We start from the raw sequence: 19,995 nt of genomic DNA on the forward strand, positions 1-19,995 counted from the left end.
GCAGAAGGTGCTTCCTAGTGGAGGGTGTTGGGAAGGAGGCATCGGAACAGGGCATCATTCAGAGCTGCAGCAGAAAGATCCTCCGTGCGTATTTTTGGTTCACGTTAGTCTCAGGCCATACAGTTTAGGAATCACAGTCTTGAGCGAAAACATGATGGAGGAGGCTTCTCTGCTGAGAGCTGGCACCAAATTTATTGGCTTTGAGGCAGTGGCAACGGTGCAATAAAAAGTAGGATCGTTCCCTCTACAGAAAGCGGGAGTGTTTGCTGTTTCCTGATGACAGGCGCCAAGAGGCTACTTGGGCAGTTTCAAAATACGGGAAGGTGTTCCTTGCTTAAAACTACAATAATGCTGTAATGTCAGCCATTGTTCTCCCTGCATATTCCACAGAGAGGAGAGAGAGTGTAAATAAAGCAAATTTGAGCCACCGCTGGCATGCCTTCCGGTGCCTGGTTCAGAGCTGCCTCCTTGCACAGGTGATCTTGCCTTTGGCATAGCACCTGCCCACCGACAGCTTTGCAAGGTAACCTTGCTGACAGCCTTGAGGAACAAGCAGCAGAAATTTGAGGGAGGGAGAAGAGCCATACAGGACAGCAGGGAGGAAACGGTTCCTCCAGAGGTTGGGCTGCACCTTCCGCCATCCCCGACCCTTGTCCCTTGTATCTCGTTACTTGGATGGACGTTAGGTTTTCAGTTGTTTTGAACAACTGATTTCCTGCTGAGTAGCCCCAAGAGACTCTCAAAGCGGCTTACAAAATACTTGCGCGGTAGCAAACACGTTCGAGTATAGGAGCAGGAACAGAAACAGAAATAACACAGCGTCCACGTGGTGCCAGGATTATCCCGGTGGCATTTGCTCTCCCCACCCCCTTGGTCTTCCCTGCTTAGGATCTTTGAGACAGCCAAGAACCCATTGAGCCCACAGTGGAGGCATATTTGATTCAGGGAAGGTCTGTAGCTTGGAAGAGCTGGGAATGTGTCTCGTTTCAAACCATGGAGAGATTCTACCAGTAAACTGCACTAAGCTAGGTGCCCTGACTCTGTGCAAGGCAGCTTCCATATTTGGCGCAGGACTTCTCCCTGCGATAAGAGCATCCGAGGAGCCTTTGCTGGATCCAGCCAGTATTCCATTTAGCTCAGCACACTGACTTGCCCCGAGTGGTACATGCTCTGTAGTTATCTCCCGCTTACATTACTGCAATGTGCTCTACGTTGAGCTACCTTTAAAGGTGACTCGGAAACTACAACTAATCCAGAATGCGGCAGCTAGACTGGTGACTGGGAGCGGCTGCCGAGAACACATAACACCTGAAAGACCTACATTGGCTCCCAGTATGTTTCCGAGCACAATTCAAAATCTTGGTGCTGACCTTTAAAGCCCTAAATGGCTTCAAAGGCCCAGTATACCTGAAGGAGCGTCTCCACCCCCATCATTCTGCCTGGACACTAAGGTCCAGCGCCGAGGGCCTTCTGGCGGTTCCCTCACTGCGAGAAGCAAAGCTTTAGGGAACCAGGCAGAGGGCCTTCTCGGTAGTGGCACCCACCCTGTGGAACGCCCTCCAATCAGATGTCAAGGAAAGAAGCAACTACCCGACATTTAGAAGACATCTGAAGGCAGCCCTGTTTAGGGAAGTTTTTAATGTCTGGTAACAGTTCGAAAGCACATCAAAGTGCAAGTAGATAAATAGGGACCGCTCCGGCGGGAAGGTAAACGGCGTTTCCGTGTGCTGCTCTGGTTCGCCAGAAGCAGCTTTGTCATGCTGGCCACATGACCCGGAAGCTGTCTGCGGACAAACGCTGGCTCCCTCGGCCTATAGAGCGAGATGAGCGCCACAACCCCAGAGTCGGACACGACTGGACCTGATGGTCAGGGGCCCCTTTACCTTTACCTTATACTGTGCGTTATTTTATCCTGTTGGAAGCCGCCCAGAAAGGCTGTGGCAACCCAGTCAGATCGACTAGGTACAAGTAACAAATTATCATCATCATCCGAACGCAACAGCCCTCTCCCCCAATTTCAGCTTCCCGCAACCGACATTCTGATGCATATTGTCAGCAGTGGTGGAGGCAGAATTCAACCATCATGGCTAGTAGCCATTGCAGTCCTAGCGGCGCAGCAGTAAAACTGCTAGCACATTTGCAAAGCTAAGCACGGTCTGGTATGGTTTCAAATTGGAGGGGGTTGGAACCTTGTGTTGAGATTCGTGCATTGCAGGGGGTTCGACTAGAGGACGCTTGGGGGTCCCTTCCAACTCTGCGATAGCCTTGCCCTCTACCTGTTTAGGGAGAGCGTTCAGCGGTGGTAAGAGTGCCTCTGCCGCCGTACAGAGCGCTTCCTCTGTCAACCTAGCCGCAGCCTCACCCAGCTGGGGATTACAATGCAGGGTTTCTAGGTCAGACCATGTTATATCGGGCGGAAATTTCTTCGGAGGGATCCAGCCTCCGCTTGGAAGGAAGGGAGGATTTCAGTGTCCTCTTCCCCAGATGTCTGCAAGGCTGGTAACAAGCTGTTCTTCCCACCCCTCCCTCCCTCCCCTCCCTCGTGTGGAGCAACGAAAGCTCTGTGAAGGAGGCAGGTGTTGCAGGAGAAAGGAGGGGAAGGCAAGTCAGGAGGGGGGGGAGTGTATGCTAGGATCCTGTGTTTCTCCCCCCCCACACACACACATACACACACACACATCTAATCCCTCTCACTGCAATGGCTGTCCCCCCCCCCCCAGGTCCCTGGAGAACGTGCTGCATGTTCAAGGCTCAGCAGCACATTAACTGGCTGCCATACATAATTCACACCGGATTGCCACAAAGCCAGCCTCCCTCCCTCCCTCCCTCCCTGTTCCCAGCTAGCATCTGGGAATAAAAATAGCAACAAAGCCTGGCTAAGAATAGCATCCATCCAACCCCACCCAGCTCCTGTGCCCCAGGAGTGGGGAAATGGCAGTACATGGGAGTGGGGTACCAATGCGTCCTTCTCCCGTCCCAGCACCACTTTTCCCAGGTCAAGGATGGGGTAGCCCTCTCTTGTCTTCCCCAAGGCTTTTCGCCCTGATGGCTGTGCTCTGTCTCCGCAGTTGGGAGGCAGCGACGCTTCTGAACGCCAATTGCAGGGAAATGCAGGAGGGGCTGGAAAGCTCAGGTTTCCAACACACATCTGGTTGGGCGCTGGGCGAGATGGGCCGCTAGGCATATCCAATGGACTCGTCTTATGTGAGGGATGATGGGAGTTGTAGTCAAGCAGATCTCTAGATGGCTGCAAGTTCTCCATCATTGAGCTAGGTCAGGGTTTCCCAAACTTGGGTCTCCTGTTGTTGGACTACAACTCCCATCATCCCTAGCTAGCAGGACCAGCGGTCAGGGGTGATGGGAATTGTAGTCCAAAAGCAGCTAGAGACCAAAATTTGGGAAGCCCTGAACTAGGTGGAAACCATACCACAAGTACAGCTTGTAGGTTCTCCTGAGTCCAATAGGTTCCTGGGGTGCAAAACCTGTGTCTAGACTCTGCCAATTCAGGCTTGGTGCGGGGAGGGCTCCCATAATGGAACAATCTTCCATATAAATAGGCATACCCCTGCATATAGAAAGCTTGTATGCCATGGAGAAAGTTGACCTAGAACTCTTCCAGACATGCTAGTTGCCTGTGTGCAGGGATTTCTATTTTGGTATGGGGGATCGCTAGCTTCACCCTGAAGCAATTCAACCCGGTCATTTTTTAACTACTGAAAACTAGGCTTAAGGGTGACCAGCTGTGGTAGCAGATGGTTTTCATGTACCCTTAGTAGCTGGGTAGAAAAATTTGGAGGGTGCACCATAGCTGTGGATGTTGGTTCTAGGGATGGTGAGGTGGAATCAAAACTTAGCATGTTTGCTAAGACTCTGGAGCACTGCATTTATGTCGGGACTAGGATGCATTCTTGAGATAAGATGCTCATTGTGATCAAGCCACTCTTTCGATGATACAGATTTAGCAGGAACGCTAAGGTAGCACTGTCTAGATTTCCCAGCGATTTTCCGCTTTAGGATTAAATAAGATGCATTATTCGCAGTATTTAAGTGCAAGCCAAAAGCGAAAATGTGAAAGCAGGTCCCACGTTAGGTGGGTTAGAGGAAGAGTTTTGACCAGTTGAAAACCACCAGCGAAGGAGAAGTGTCTGCAGCTGGCATTGCCTTTCCACGGGGCTTCAAGATACAGCCTCTTCCTCTCTTTTCTGCAAACATTAAGATGGTTGGGGAGACATGCTACCCAGAGCCAGAGCCTGTGGCCCACCCAACATCCTTGGCTGGGCCACAGGTTCTTGCATCCTCCCTGCTTCATCAAAAGTGACCCTGGTGGTCCCAGCTCTCATCTTCCTCGCTCCCCATCGTTTGTGGAACGGGATAGAAGAAGAGTTTGGATTTGATATCCCGCTTTATCACTACCCGAAGGAGTCTCAAAGTGGCTAACAATCTCCTTTCCCCTCCTCCCCCACAACAGACACCCTGTGAGGTGGGTGGGGCTGAGAGACTTCATAGAAGTGTGACTAGCCCAAGGTCACCCAGCAGCTGCATGTGGAGGAGCGAGGAAGTGAACCCGGTTCACCACATTACGAGTCTGCCGCTCTTAACCACTACACCACACTGGCTCTCATGAGATTCTTAATCTGATGTTCATGGGTTTGAGCCCCACGTTAGGCAAAAAGATTCCTGCATTGCAGGCGGTTGGACTCTTATCCACTACACCACACTGGGATACAAAAGTGCTGGGCTCCCCAATGGGAGCCAGCTTCCTAACCAGCTCTGTTCTTGTGCCTTGCACAGCAGCAGCCTGACAAAGAGAAATTAAATCCAGCTTCAAGCGATGCTTCCTCTCCATCAGCCTTTGATTTCCGCACACAAGGTGGCTGTTTACAGGCCCAGGGCTGCTTTAAAAAGTTGGCATCCCTCTGTCCTCTTCACACCTGTCGTCTTCCCCTTTCTCTAACCAGGGAACCACTTTTTCCTCCTCTTTTACCTTCCTAGTGAGTGGGAGGAGGATCGGCAGCAAAGCAGGGATGACACTTTGGCAGCTGTTAGAGCCCTGCCAGGCACAGGGCACTATTAATAGAGATATACATATGAATGAGATCTCACCTCATCCCCAGTGCAAATGAGCAGGCAAGGGGCAGGGAGAAGGCAAGGCGTCTGCTCCTTTGGCCACCTCCATTCAACTCAGTCGAAAGCCTGCACAGACGGTGGCCAGAGGCAAGAGAGGGCCAGGGCTGCCCTGGCAAATGCACAGGAGAGGCAATTCCTGAAGCCCTGTGATGCTCTGCTCCCACGCCAATCCCCCCTCCCCGGCTGCAGGGACCCTCTTTCTCTCTGTCCCCCCTCTCGTGAATGCTTTGGCGATTTGCTTAGGGAGCACCGACTTGCGAGGACTCTCTTGTGACCTTACCTAAGGTTAGTCCTGCCAGCAACGTCCTGACCACTGGAGAGAGCAGGCGAGAGAAAAGAACAGCTGGAAGAGATCTGGATGTCAGCTGGGGGGGGGGCAAATACAGCAAAGGAACAACTGGTCAGATGTGTGTGTTTTTTCCTTCAAAAGCCGAGCAGATTCCCTGCTCCAGGTTGGGATTAAAGTGGAGGGGGGAGGGCAGAAGGCTGGGAAAGATGCTCTATTATATATAACCACCTGAGAGGGAAGGACACTAGTTCAGCGCTTTGCAGGAGAAGATCCCAGAGGCATTCTTCAGCAACCCCAGGTAGAGACTCCCTGCGTGAAACCCTGGCGTCCGTGCTGGCAATGCTGAGTGAGGTGCCCTGACTCTCTGTCTCCGCAGCGGAGAGGGAGCTTCAGGAGCAAAGGGCAAACGTGGGTTGTGCCTGAGAGCCACCCCCAATTTCAACGCTGTGCCCCACCTTGGGCAGACGGAGACATCCAGCTCTCTACTCTAGTAAGCTCCTTCTCGCTCTCTTTTTTGCCTGAACTCCTTTGCTCATCTGGTTGGGACACCAAAGAGGCTTAGATGGGGTTTAGGCTCTCTAAGTGCACCGCAGGGGGCAGAGGGGGCTCTGGGCGGAGGGGCTGCGCAAGAGCCGCTTAGGGGATGGGGACAACGGGAGACCGGCGGTAGGAGGGATGGGGATTAGTAAACGAGAAGGAGACTGCGTCCGGTTCCGTCTTCCCCCTTGCTCTTGGGAAGCAGGAAGGGGAGTCAGGAAACACAACATCTGTCCTCCCCATAGCCTGTGGGGCAGGAAGGGACTCTGGTTCTCCCCGATCACCTCGCAGGCCTCTTTTGCACCACGAGATCTTGGGCCTTCGCTCAGGCTAAGCCAGATGGTGCCCAGTTAACCCCCTTCTCCGCTTTAGACCTATTAGAGAGCAGATTAAGGGATGAGAGGCTGCTGCCAACTGGGCTGGGAGGGGTCTGTGTAAATGTGCGGGGAAGGAGAGGGGGGAGCCTCGCTTTGCTCTGCGTCTTGGGCCCAGGCAGTCAGAGACACACACACCCCCACGCTGCTGCCGTCCACAGCAGGATGGCCTTGGGAAAGATGCACCAGAGGAAGAAGGAACAGAGGCTGGAGAGGTGCCCACAGTAAGAGTGATGGAGGCAGGAGTTGGCAGTGGCTAGGACGAGGCGCCTGCTGCTGTTTTGAGCAGGCTTTTTCCAACTCCATTTTAACAGCAGCCTGACCTGCAGAAATCAAGCCAGTGCAAATTCATTTCTCGTGGAGAGACAGCAGAGGGAAACTTGCATCTACTTTGCTTCCACATGCCCAAGTGCTCTTGAAAGCCCGGAAGAAGGTCAGTTGAAAAACAAACAAAACTGCGCCCCCCCACAAGCCTCGGCTGGGACAGAATGGTGATCTGGTCTTCTCCCCATACCCTTGGGATTTATGGAGCAGGCACAGACATCAACCTGACCCATCCATCCCCCCAACACCATCGCCACCAATTCCCCCAGCACCAACAGAGAGGCTGCCAGGAAAAACAATGAAGAAAATGGGGTTCTTTTTATTGCATACCTTATCGTTTTATATAAAATCACATTTGCTCGTTCACTATTTACATCACGGCAGATGAGAGAGAGAGAGAGCCGGTCGTGCATGAGGGGAAAGCCCCTCGCCCCTCTCTCTTGTCTTTCTCTTGTTGCTTCCTTTTAAAAATACACGCACGCAAGCAACGTTTCCCCCCCCCAAGCCTCCCCCACCCACCGCCGATTCATGCGTTTTCATCACCTGTCCGTAAAAAGGAGTCGTAGGCACAAGTTTCCACAAACCGCACCGTTTTGCTTGCACCATTAGTTAAGTGTAGAGAAGAGAAAATATTTCGATGGGAGCCAGCGCTAGGAGGGAGGGGAAGCAAGCCTCTTCCTCCATTTCCCTCCCCCTTGCTCCTGCCCCATGGCTCCTGAGTGGCTGGGTTTCCCTAATCAGCCCTTAAAGTGAACATGAGGCCCCGTCCTCTGAAAGCGAGGAGGGTGTTTTGTTTTTGAAAGCACCCACTGAATATTGCATGGTTAACCTGGGAGGTATTGCGGTCAGCTCAGCAGATTGCGTTCTCCTTGCTGCGTGGGCGATGTCAGACCCACCGAGGCCCCGATCCCCGCCCCAACCAAACAGGATCGGGAGCGCTCAGACGTAGGCGGACTCACTCGACTGCGTCCGTCCGAGCGTAGGCACTTGGGCCAGCGAGGAGAGGTCCTTCTTTCGCACCTCGCAGATGGATTTCCGCCTGGCCTGCACCCCTCGGATGGCGGTCTTGATCTTGCGCCAGCCGAGGTGGTTGAGCTCGGCCAGGTTGAGGAGGACGCAGATCCCGCTCACGGCGAACATGAAGACGAGGAAGACGGTCTTCTCCGTGGGCCGCGACACGTAGCACTCCACCTCCTTGACGCACGGGTAGCGGTCGCACTCGAAAATGGCCGGCACGTTGAAGCCGTACAAGAAGTACTGTCCTGCCAGGAAGCCAATCTCCAAGGCATTGCGGAAAACCACCTAAAGCAGTGGGGGAGAAAAGGTCAGGGGTTGGCAGAGTGCGGCCTCTACCTCCAGCTGCTACTGAACTACAACTCCCATCATCCCTCGCCACTGACTGCCCTGGCATAGGCTGATGGGAACTGGAGGCCCAGCAATATCCAGGAAGCCACAGATTCCCTTTCCTCTATAGGCCCTCATTTTTTATTTGTAAATAATGACTCAGTGGCTGATATTTGCTGGATGCAAATCAGCATGCTGAGAGAGGTGTGCAGGAGGTCGAAGCGGACAGAGTAAGGAACCTCCAAACTTCCCCTGCTGACCTTTCCTGCGATCTCAGCTTTCACTCCCTGTCTCCTCCTGGTCCTCTTGGGAGGGACCGGCCTTTGGATCTGTATGTGCTGAGAGCCAAGGTAGTTAGCTAGAACTGGAGAACCCTTCCGTACCCGAATATTCACTTCTTCCTGAGTTTTCCATACCAAGTGTCTCTGTTTGTGAGAGCGACAAGGCAAGGCTGCTCCCCCAGCAAGGACCCACAAGGGCTTGGCTTCCAGCTGTGTGCTAACTTTGCATCATCAATCAGCAATATTGTTCCTCAATTGCTACCAGGGCCCCATTGTTTGGCTTATTACTTTTTAAAAAACTTTTTTGCACTCATCTGCTGCCTTATGTTTGGTGGAAGGCGTTAGCTCCTTTGTTCAAACTACAGTCAATAAAGAGTGAGAGACAGAACGAGGGAGGGAGAAAAAGCAAGTCAGGCACGGTGGGACGTTGGGTGGCTGCGAGCTGAAAGGGAAGTGACTCAGAAGCCTACACCAGAGAGCAGATCTTCCCACGCTGCTTCCCCCAAAAGTTCAGGCAAACCCTAGTCCAAAGAGGATTAAGCCCAACAGCTCCATGCAAGGGAGAGCATTCAAGGGCACACTTTGGCCCAATTGAAACTTAGGAGGCCTGAACCGCATACAGGTGTCACCAGGTGGAATCGGTACACCTAGGGTCCCAGGCTCGGTTTTGAACAGTCTGCTGGATGATGGGAGTTGTAGCCCAACAGCAACTGGAGATCTGATTTTGAGAAACAGAGCCCTAGAGGGCACAGAGCAGGGTTGGGGGCCAAGGGCTCTAAAATGAAAAAAGATGCCCTTTTAAGCCCAGCAGCAGAATTTGGGTTATTGAATGGACCAGCAGCTTCAGCTGGAACTGACCTTGGTCCTGCAGCTCCAGATCCTGCAGTGTTCCTGTTTTCTGCTTCTAACTTTGACTTGGTCTTCTCTGTTGCCTGCTTTCAATATATCTGCCCGGCTGTGTGCAGTGGGGGACCCTCTCTGCACACACCTGCACCAAATCCAAAGGATGCCCGACCCAGCTCCAGCTCCAAATCAATGTGTGTGTGTGGGGGGGGCTAATATTTACTTTAAAAACCAGTTTCTCAAACTTGGGTGCCCTCCTGTTTTCGAACTACAGTTCCCATCATCCTTGACCTCTGGTCCTACTAGCTAGGGATTCTGGGAATTATAGTCCAAAAACAGTGGGAGACCCAAGTTTGAGAAACGCTGGTATTTAAAAGACAGGAGGGGGAACTGCATCACCTTTCTTATTATTTTTATTTATTTATTTAAACCCTGCCCATCTGGCTGAGTTTCCCCAGCCACTCTGGGCGGCTCCCAATTGAGTGTTAAAAACAATACAGCATTAAATATTAAAAACCTCCCTAAACGGCTGTCTTCAGGTGTCTTTTAAAAACAGGATAGCTGCTTATTTCCTTGACATCTGGTGGGAGGGCGTTCCACAGGGAGGGCGCCACCACTGAGAAGGCCCTCTGCCTGGTTTCCTGCAACCTCACTTCTCGCAATGAGGGAATCGCCAGAAGGCCCTCTGCGCTGGATCTCAGTGTCCAGGCTGAACGATGGGGGTGGAGACACTTCTTCAGGTATACTGGGCCGAGGCCACTAAATGACAATCCCAGTTTGAAAAGTTGGTATTGCCGCATTAAGTTCATCATTTGTTGAGTTGGTTAATTAGACTAAATCGTTTCAATAGGATTCTGAATAAATGTACAACTGAGCTTTGCCTTTTTGAATTTCATTGCGTTATTGTCTTCCTTAGCGAGTTGTGCAAACCGCCGTCATGAATGGTGCTTTTTACAGGGCAGGGAGATGAGGTTATGGAACCAAGCGGGTGGCAGCCCCCCCCCAACAAAAAAAGCTTGGGAACCACTTCACTGGTACATTCCCTGCCAGGCACCCCACCCCCTGGCAGCCCAACCCACAAAAATTTGGGGCTGCTTCCACCCAACTGGGCTGCAGGCTGAATCCGCACCCTAGCCAAATAAGCCTGAATCATGTGGTGTGAGTGCCTGCTCTTAGCCCTATCCTTACTGCTAACCAGACCCCCTCACCCCACCCCAGAGAACCCGAACTGGTCATTGACAGGCCCCACCAGAGCCGGACAGCATGGGAGCTGTCTGGGGCACTGGAAAGACACATGGGAGAAGTGTCGGAGATGGCTGGATTTCTCCAGGTGGTGCTGCCACAGCCTGAAGCCTCAGCGCCACTCCTGCCTGCTGCCAACGCTGCCTCTCTTCTATGCTCATTCTCGCCCCACGCGTCTATAAATAAAACTGATGGTCACCGTGTTGCCGCCAGACCCTCGTGCCCTTTTCTCGCGCGTAGGCTGCTGGGAAGGAAGATCGGGACGACGCTTAGAGTCAGGGCTGCACATTCTCTCCACTTAGGAAAAGGATCTGCATTCTGCAACCCAAATGCCAAAGTTGTCCTCTCTTCTTGTTCCGTTTGCATAAGGCTATATATATTTCTACCGTTTCCAAGGAAGGGGGAAACCCCTTTGTCCCCCAATCCCTGGCTCACCCTTGGACAATTAGAAATCCTGCTCGTCACACCCAGCCAGATGGGCGGGATATCAATATTACAATTATTAAATTACTATTATCTTCCACCTAAAATTGGAGCCAGGCAGTTTGCCCACATGCCTCAAAGCTTGTCTTCTCATAGAATTGTAGAGCTGCTAGGAAGGACCGCCCCAGGGTCATCTAGTCCCACCCCCTGGAATCACAGCTAAATAATCCCCAATGGATGGCCACCAGCCTCTGTTTAGAAACCTACGCGAAGCTGAGTCCGCCACCTTCTGAGGGCGTCCGTTCCACTGTCAAACGGCTCTAACAGTTCTACCATCAGGAAGTACTTCTTCATGTGGAGCATAGTTAAACTATGGAACTCACTGCCACCAGAGGCAGCGATGGCCACCAACCCGGATGGCTCCAAAAGAGGACCAGACAAATTAATGGAGGAGAGAGGGGGCTACCAGTAGCCACCAGTTCTGCCCTCACAGCCGGAGGCAGCAATGTCCCTGACCACCAGCAGCTGAGGACCACCAGAGGGGAGAGGTGCTGTTGGAAGGGATCCCGAGGATCATTGAGTCCAACCCCCTGCAACGCTGTCCCTTACAGGGATCGAACCTGCGACCTTGGTGTTATAGAGCACCACGCTCTAACCAACTGAGCTACCCTGGTGGGTCGTGCCCAATGGATGACCTCTAGAGCCAGCCTGAGGCAAAGGACAAGACGGTGCCCCTCTCCAGGCCTACACACACCTTGACAGGTGAATATTGTTTTAACGCTGATGTTGGGGGCCGTGTCTGCCATTGCACTAGACTGGCACAGGGGGCATGGGGTAGGCTCACGCGGCGCACACAATTCTGCCTGCCATCTAAGGGGGGGATAGACTGCTGGGTGGGGCGCATTTTGCCGGATTGTGCAAGGCCATGCTGAAACAACCTGGAATAGCATTGGCCTCACTTGCCACCGCACCACGCGACAGGCTCATGCAAGGCTCCTCCCTGCAACCTCTTGGCCTTTTCTCGAGTTGTTGAGTTAGTCCCCGCCCCCTCCCATCTTAGGGAGGGGTTGGGCGTGCAGCAAGCAAAGGGGGCCCTCCTCTAGCGCCCCGACTGACCTGGATGATGTAGAAGCGGGAGATGCCCTCCTGTCGCTTGACCTTGGAGCTCTTGGGGGGCCGCATGGGGGCGCTGGGGATCTCCTTCACCTCCAGACAGTCGGGTTCCTCCTTGGAGGAGCCGTCTGGGTTCTGCACCAGGATGCCGTTGACGTTCTTCACCTTCCTGCCGTCCTTCTCCAGCAGTGGGTAGAGGAAGGAGTAGCGGCGGTCCCTCTGCTTGGCCGACTGGTGCACGGAGTAGGTGATGAAGCAGAGGCTGGGCGTGCAGACCAGGATGATCTGGAACACCCAGTAGCGGATGTGCGAGATGGGGAAGGCCTTGTCGTAGCAGGCCTGGTTGCACCCGGGCTGCAGGGTGTTGCACATGAACATCGTCTGCTCGTCCTCGTAAACCGTCTCTCCCACGATGGCCACAATCAGGATGCGGAAGATCACCACCACTGTCAGCAGGATCCTGGCGGGACGGCAGGAGAGGAGAGCAGAGCAGAGGGAGATATTAAAGGAGACTGGGGGTGGCCACTGTGACCATATAACACAGGTCCTGAAATATCTACATCGGCTCCCAGTTTCCAAGCACATTTCAAAGTCTTGGTGCTGACCTTTAAACCCCTAAACAGCCTCAACGGCCCAGTATACCTGAAGGAGCGTCTCCACCCCCATCATTCTGCCCAGACACTGAGGTCCAGTGCTAAGGGCCTTTAAGCAGTTCCCTCGCTGTGAGAAGTGAAGCTACAGGGAACCAGGCAGAGGGCCTTCTCAGTAGTGGCGCCCGCCTTGTGGAATGCCCTCCCGTCAGATGTCAAGGAAATAAACAACTATCTGACTTTTAGAAGACACACACACAAATTTTTTTGAAGGAGAGCCTCTGGGATTGTAGCTGTATAAGTGCCACACATCTCAAGAACATGGCACCCCCCCCCCAACACAGTCTTACCTTGGATCCAGAACACCTTTTGGCTCCCAGCAAACATTTTGGCTCCCAAATGCCGCAAATCCAGAAGTCAGTGTTCTGGTTTGCAAAGGTTCTTTGGAACCCGAACGTCCAGTGGGGCTTCCAATTGGCTGCAGGAGTTCCTGCAGCCAATCGGAAGCTGTGTTTTGGTTTCTGAACGTTTTGGAAGTTGAACGGACTGGATTCTGTTTGACTTCTGAGGTACCACTGCATAGATAGATACAGACAGATAGATAGTGGGAGCTATGGTTTAACCCTCACAGGGCTATAATTCCCAGCACCCTTTAACAAACTACATTTCTCAGAATTCTTTAGGGAAAGTCTTAAATTTATGGAGCCAGGGAGTTGGGGGCTTCCTCGGAGGACCTCTTGGGAAACAGCCGAGATGCCGGATGAAAGCAAAAGGGCTTCCAAGAGCGCCATTCCACTGCAAGTTAAGAGGAATCGCCAGTGTGGTGTAGTGGTTAAGAGTGGTAGACTCGTAATCTGGTGAACCGGGTTCGCTTCCCCGCTCCTCCACATGCAGCTGCTGGGTGACCTTGGGCTAGTCATACTTCTCTGAAGTCTCTCAGCCCCACTCACCTCACAGAGTGTTTGTTGTGGGGGAGGAGGGGAAAGGAGAATGTTGGCCGCTTTGAGACTCCTTAGGGTAGTGATAAAGCGGGATATCAAAACCAGACTCCTCCTCCTCTTCTTTCTCCGCAAATGAATTCAGATTTCATTGCATGGGCAGAGAAAACTGAAAGCAACATTGCAGGTGAAGCCTGATACCCATTTACCTGAGAGCCAGTGGGGCTTAACTTTTGAGTGGACGTATATAGGACTGCACTGTCAGGTATGCACGCAGTAGAGACAGTTTGGGAGAGTATATACCCAGGAGAGCTTCAAGGGCACGAGGGAGACTTGGGTTTCTGCAGCGACGCAAAATCTAGCAAGTGAGTCCATTTGCGCACTTCAGGGGAGGGGAGGAGGGGGAGAACAGAAGTTGCTTTTCGCCAACTCCGCAATTCCCGTCGGAGCTGCAATATCGAGGAGGGGGAGAAGGGAGGGTGAAATTAAACCTAAGGACAGGATGCAGAGTTTTGCCAAGAGCACTGGTAAGGAAGATGAATGAGAAAACACCGGCATTTGGCACAAAGAATGATCGGAGCGCAAAAACAAAATGCAGAGAGGGCGATTACATTCTGAAAGGGTAGGAAGATGGATCAGAGACTATTTGGGCAGCCCAGGTAGCTGGATTTTGTGGCTCGCAGTCAGGCAGGAGCAGAGCGATGCTCACAGTTCAGACCGCCTGTCCAGAGGATCGTGAGAATAGTAGAACTGGAAGGGATAGCAATATGCTTTCCAGTTTCCTGGCCCAAAAGGCAAGAGGGAAACCAACAGATAATACGGCATCAACATGAAAGAGTGCTATGCAAAGCATATGAAGGGGGGTCCCTGCACCAAGGAGTTTGCAATTTTGAATGCAACACAGGATAATTCTCCCCCCCCCCCCGAAAGGAGATTCTGAACATCAGGAAAAACTTTCTGATGATAAGAACTGTTCGACAGCGGAGCGGTCTCCCTTGGGAGGTTGGGGACTCTCCTTCCTTGGAGGTTTTAAAGCAGAGGTTGGATGGCCATCTGCCATGGATGCTTTAGCTGAGATTCGTGCATTGCGGCGGATAATAATAATAATAATAATAATAATAATTTATTTATACCCCTCCCATCTGGCTGGGTTTCCCCAGCCACTTTGGGCGGCTTCCAACAAAATATTAAAATACAGTCCATCAAACATTAAAAGCTTCCCTTGGACTAGATGACCCTCGTGGCCCCTTCCAACGCCACAATTCTATGATTCACAGGTCCGTACCCTTTTCTTTGGATCTTGCGGTTCCACTGCTAGGCAAAGCTAAGTTGCTGCAACCTTGGTGTCAGGGTGAAGTGCAGTTACAGTGGTACCTCTGGTTACGGACTTAATTCATTCCAGAGGTCCGTTCTTAACCTGAGGTACCACTTTAGCTAATGGGGGCTGCCGCCACCGCCGCACGATTTCTGTTCTCATCCTGAGGTAAAGTTCTTAACCCGAGGTACTACTTCCAGGTTAGCATAGTCTGTAACCCAAAGTGTTTGTAACCTGAGGTGTTTGTAACCCGAGGTACCACTGTCCATCCATTGAAAAGTCTGCATTCTCCCATTTACAAAATCTATATAAAACACACAAATAAAATGTGACAACACAGGTTTCATCCATCCATTCATTCAAACAAACATTTGTCCTACTGGGTTTCAGGGTGGTGTACATTCCATCTGTATTGTTGCTTGGTGAGAGACCACCTGATTTGGATACAGAAGGTTCCAGGTTCATTCTCCAGATAGGAGAAGACTCTGGCCTGAAAGCCTGGAGAGCAACTGCCAGTCAGTGTAGACAATATTGAGCGAGATGGGCCCAGTGGCCTGACTCAGTCTAAGGCAGCTTTCAATGTTCCTATGTAACAACAGTCAAGCACAATAATTAGCAATAAGACTAAGCCTTGGACCGTTTAAAATGCCTGGGCGAACCTTGCAATGTAGGCACTAGGCAAGCCTCCTTTGGGAGGCCTTTGTATCCCGTTCAGCTGCATTCACAAGAACAGCACTGTTCCTGTCTGATATTTACATCCGAGGAAGGGTTCTGCCCCAGAAGCTATTTCCTGTGCCGTCATGCCTCTGAGCACATGCAAAGTGTCTCTGTCTCAAGATCGGGTAGTTCTATCAATTCTTGTCTGTTTACCAAAACCAGCAGTATGACTTGCAGGCAGGATGGAGGCCCTATGTCTCTCCCTCTCTTCTTTCAGAAATGGTGCACCCCTGCTTCTAAGATTTAAGCCTTGGGCAATTTGTGTCCCCTCCAAGAATGGGGAGGGGAGATCTTCATAGATTAGGAATGGAAATGGCAGGGGATGCACAAATGTTGAGGTGCATAGCCTAGGCTCTCAAGGTCCAAACACATTTAAGGGCACAAAATTCCGTGTTTGTTTCCCTTTTCCATCTATCTACTCCTATTTCTAGTTTTCATTTCGCACTGGGAATTTGTTGTGTGGGCTGGATCCTGCGTGTGCGTCTGAGTCCTGGCTCTTGTGTGCTAACAATCTGAAGTTTTGATTGAAAGGCCTCTTGGTCTGAACTGAGGAAGGAAAGGGGGGGGACTCAGTTTGGGGCACACCCAGCCACATTTTTTTGGGGGGTCATTTAACCTTCTCAGCTTGCATATCTTATAAAGGCAAAGTCTGGCAGGAGTAGCAGTTTGCTAAAATGCCCCCTTACACACACACAAGAGAGAGAGAGAAGAGAGAGAGAGAGAGAGAGCGCTAAGAGAGAATGAGTTTGATGGGCCAGGGTTCTCACAGATAACCATTATATTATTGTTTTTTTCCCACCCACCTGGTACCCTCGAGATGTTTTGGACTACAACTCCCATCAGCCCCAGCTGGTGCCAGAAGCTGTAGTCCAAAATATCTGGATGGTACCAGGTCCACGAGGGCAGCTAAAACCTTGGTTAAGCCCTGCTCACGGTTAGCACATGGTGCTGATAGCGCCAAGGTCACAGGTTCGATCCCCATAAGGGACAGCTGCATATTCCTGCATTGCAGAGGGTTGGGCTAGATAATCCTTCAGGGTCCCTTCCGACCCTGTGATGCTATGATTCATCACTCACAACAAAAATATTTGCAAAGGAAGCTGCTGAGCAACGACGTACTAAAAAAGTTCAAATGGATTTGTTTGAGAGTTAAGGTTTTCTTTCCCACTAGTGTTGAGTGAGCTCAGCAAAGCGAGAAAGACGGCGTTGTCGCCACTGACCGCTGTTGGGAACAGAGGCTCATGGCGCCCGCCTTGTGTTTATTTGGGCTTTGCACAGAAAGATCACAGGCAGTATACCTCGTATTTAGCGACCTTCTGACCCAGCCATTGACATTTCTTAACCCTTCTCCTCCATATATGTATTATAGACCGCTTTTTCAGAAAGATGGGTTGGCAGGCACCACTTCAAGATGGGAAGAGGCTGGGTGATGCAGGCTGTTAGGAGGAAGGCTTCATTCCACAGGGGGAAAGCAGAAGATGTGAAGGGACAAAAAGCATCAGGACATCAAATCTTGGGGTATGTGAGGAATGAAGAGAGCACACAGGAGGGCAAAAGGGAGACAAGAAAATTTAAAGCCCAAAGACACCAAAAGCAGAAGTTTAAACTGAATAGGTGGTTGAAGGGACTTTATCTAGGACATCCCAGTGGCCTCTTCTGCATCATCTTGGGTTGGTTGCCCTTGGAGACAGGATGCTGAGATGGATGGACCACTTATCTGAGCCAGTCTCCTGGGTGCCGAAGAAAGGATGTGTTGCCCTTTCTTCTTTCACCTCCCTGCTTCTGCTTCATCTCAGCACCAAGCTGTCCAAGCCCTTCCCACCTACCCCCCCACCTCTTAATTCCCATTAATTACATCCTCCATCCACCCACACAGTCCCAACTGCTCACCTGCCTGGCTCTCTCTTCCCCACCTCTCATTCATTCTTTGTTTCTGCTACATTTATATCCCCCACCTTTTTCCTCCAAGGAGCTCAGGGTGGCGTACATACATGCTTCTCCCCCTCCTCATCCTCCTCTAATCCTCACAACAACCCTGTGAGGTAGGTTAGGCTGAAAGGCAGTGACTGGCTCCCAAGGTCACACCCAGTGAGCTTTGTGCGAGTGGGGATTCAAACCCTGGTCTCCCAGGTCAAAGTCCAGCACTCTAACCATGACACCACACTGGCTCTCAGTGTGTAGCCTTTGCTTACAAAGACACTTGAGTGGGCTGAGCTTCTGTCCATGATGCCCTCCCCAAACCATGGGCTGCCTCTCTTGTGAGATGATCCCTGTGCTATTACCACCTGTGTTTCTCCAAAAATAAGACACCGTCTTATATTTATTTTTCCTAAAAAAAAAAAACCCCCACTATGGCTTATTTTCAGGGGGTGTCTTATTTTTTTCTTCCTCCTGCTGCAGCCGGCATTGCTGCTGCGCCTATCACTATGTCTTATTTTCGGGGTATGGCTTATATTCCTTGAATGCTTAAAAATCCTGCTATGTCTTATTTTATGGCTACATCTTATTTTTGGCACTCCCATTGCCACCCCAACCCCGCATAAGAAGGGAGACGAAGGGTGATGGAGAGAGGATCAAATAAGACAGCAGTGGAGGGAAGTGGTCAGATTAGGGAGATACAGTGGCTTCATGAGGCCACCCCAAATATCCCTTAAAACAGAGGTGGGCACCCTTTGGCCCTCCAGCCCACCTAGCAGGCGTGACCGGGGGGGGGGGTGTCGTGTAGTCCTGCAGGATCTGGCAGGCCCCCGGAGTTATTGGAAGGAGGCGATTTTCAGCCTGCCAGAAACCTGTTGTCTCTTTGTTCTTTCACACACGCTTTCTTTTCATTTGTCTTTTTTTCGTTTTTTGGCCAGTCCCCATTTACAGACTCTGTGTATTGTTTGGTTTCTCAAAAGATAAACCTATCTGAGGTTTAGCCCTCTGATGGAGCATCCTAGATGTGGCTGGGAAGCGGGTTCGTTGCAGCTGCTTCGCTGCGGGTCGCAAACACTCTGCACATGCCCATTTACCTTTTGCCCGCCTTTCTGTCCATCCCCACGTACACCTCTGTGGGTCTATAGTTCCAGTCACACCTGCCTCTCCCACCCCTCTTTCTGCTGCATCTCCCGCTGCTGTCGAAACTTATAGATTGCAGTCTCCTTGGAGCAGGGACCTTTCTGCTGTGTCACATTACGTCTCGAGCAATGCCATGTCTCGGGTCCAACCACCCTTGGTTCAAGTTGAAAGAACCCCCCTGCCCATAATTTTCCTCCCTGGCTGAAAGGGATAAGGCTTCCAGATTTGGCAAACCCCATTCCCATCTGTAGGAACTTCCCCTCTTCTGCTCCCCCATCGCAGACCGCCAATCTGGCTGGCTGGGTGATTCTGCTTTAGATCGTATGTTTGGCATAAGCTTTCCAATACTGTACAGAGGGGTGCAGAGGGAAAGAATATATGCACCTCTGGAAAAGGGCTGTAGCTCAAGGGTTGGACGCCTGTTTGGCATGCAGAAGGTCGTAGGTTCAATCCCCCCGGCATCTCCGTGCGTGAAACCTTGGAGAGCCCCTGCCCAAAGTGTGTAGGCAATATTGAACTAGATGGACCCGACTCGGTGCATAGTTCTTTCTGACTTTAATACACATATGGCCCACCCTGCATCTGAGAGAAGCAACGATTAAGTCTGGGGGAACTCTGTGCGAAGCCTTTCCGGCGCTGCAGGGTTCTTCGGCGACCCGACGGTGGGGAATCCCTGCGCCACTTGCCCCCGGGAGGACCGCGCGCTGGAAGGGAAGGGGACCCGGCGGCGAGGAAGCGCAGAGAGCCTCCTTCCGGCTCCGGCAAGCCGCACCAGCTCTCCGGGGGGCAACCTGACGCGGCGCTTCTACCCTCCGCGCAAAAACGCACCAGCCGGACTCTCGCCAAGACAAGGACTCCTGAAAAAGGTCTTCCCAGACCAGATCCCTTCCTCGGAGAGAACGAACCGGGGACGGCAGGCCCAGTTGGGCACCCAGGGAGGCGAAGCAGCAGCAGCTGTGGCCAACGGCGCCAGTTCAACCCCTACAGCTTCTGTTATTGCCCCGAGGCCCCTACAATGGCCAGCCGCCCCTGCCGGACATGCCCCCTACCTTGGCTCTGCAGAAGCCCACACCTGAGACCCTCCCTCTGGGACTCAGGCGTCTGGGCTCCCACCCCTAACCTAGCCACCTTCCCAACTTTACGCGCGGGGCAGATCCTGCCGGGTCGTCCGTTCTTCCCTTCGCCCCTGCCCAGCACTCTCTCTCTCTCTCCTTGCCCCGTCGCTCTCGCCAAGCGGCTAGTCCTGTTGGCGGCTCGCCCTCTCTCTCACCTGCCTATCATGGTGGAATGCTGTTGCACCGCAGCCTCCAGCAGCCTTTCCAAAATGGTCCACTCTCCCATCGCTCCGGGCTGCACGGGTCTCCCCGCATCCGAGGGCTCCGCCGAGGGATGGTCGCCGCCGCCGCCGCCGCCGCCGCCGCCGCCGCCGCCGCTACCGCCCGCCTAGTCCGCCGAGTCCTGCCCGCGATCGCCCTGCTCAC

At 52.2% G+C, this 19,995-nt stretch overlaps 1 protein-coding gene across 1 annotated transcript; it reads right to left on the minus strand.

Moving 5' to 3' along the window:
- Nucleotides 1-7,177: 7,177 nt before the first annotated feature.
- Nucleotides 7,178-19,855, minus strand: LOC118087175 (gap junction delta-2 protein-like). The gene is made up of 3 exons (XM_035119581.2): nt 19,785-19,855; nt 11,901-12,357; nt 7,178-7,953 (listed from the first exon to the last, which is right to left on the minus strand). The coding sequence occupies exons 1-3, from the start codon at nt 19,853-19,855 to the stop codon at nt 7,591-7,593; spliced, it is 891 nt and encodes a 296-aa protein (XP_034975472.2). The 3' UTR covers nt 7,178-7,590.
- Between the last annotated feature and the right edge of the window lie 140 nt (nt 19,856-19,995).

Source organism: Zootoca vivipara, chromosome 6, assembly GCF_963506605.1.
Source record: "Zootoca vivipara chromosome 6, rZooViv1.1, whole genome shotgun sequence".
Classification (NCBI taxonomy): domain Eukaryota; kingdom Metazoa; phylum Chordata; class Lepidosauria; order Squamata; family Lacertidae; genus Zootoca; species Zootoca vivipara.

Excerpts from the sequence above, each read along its gene's own strand:
- LOC118087175 (XM_035119581.2), bottom strand. The coding sequence starts at position 19,855 with ATGGGAGAGTGGACCATTTTGGAAAGGCTGCTGGAGGCTGCGGTGCAA. Across the intron at positions 12,358-19,784 it reads CATTCCACCATGATAGGCAG|GATCCTGCTGACAGTGGTGG; the intron begins GTGAGAGAGAGG and ends CCGTCCCGCCAG. Across the intron at positions 7,954-11,900 it reads CCCGCTTCTACATCATCCAG|GTGGTTTTCCGCAATGCCTT; the intron begins GTCAGTCGGGGC and ends CCACTGCTTTAG.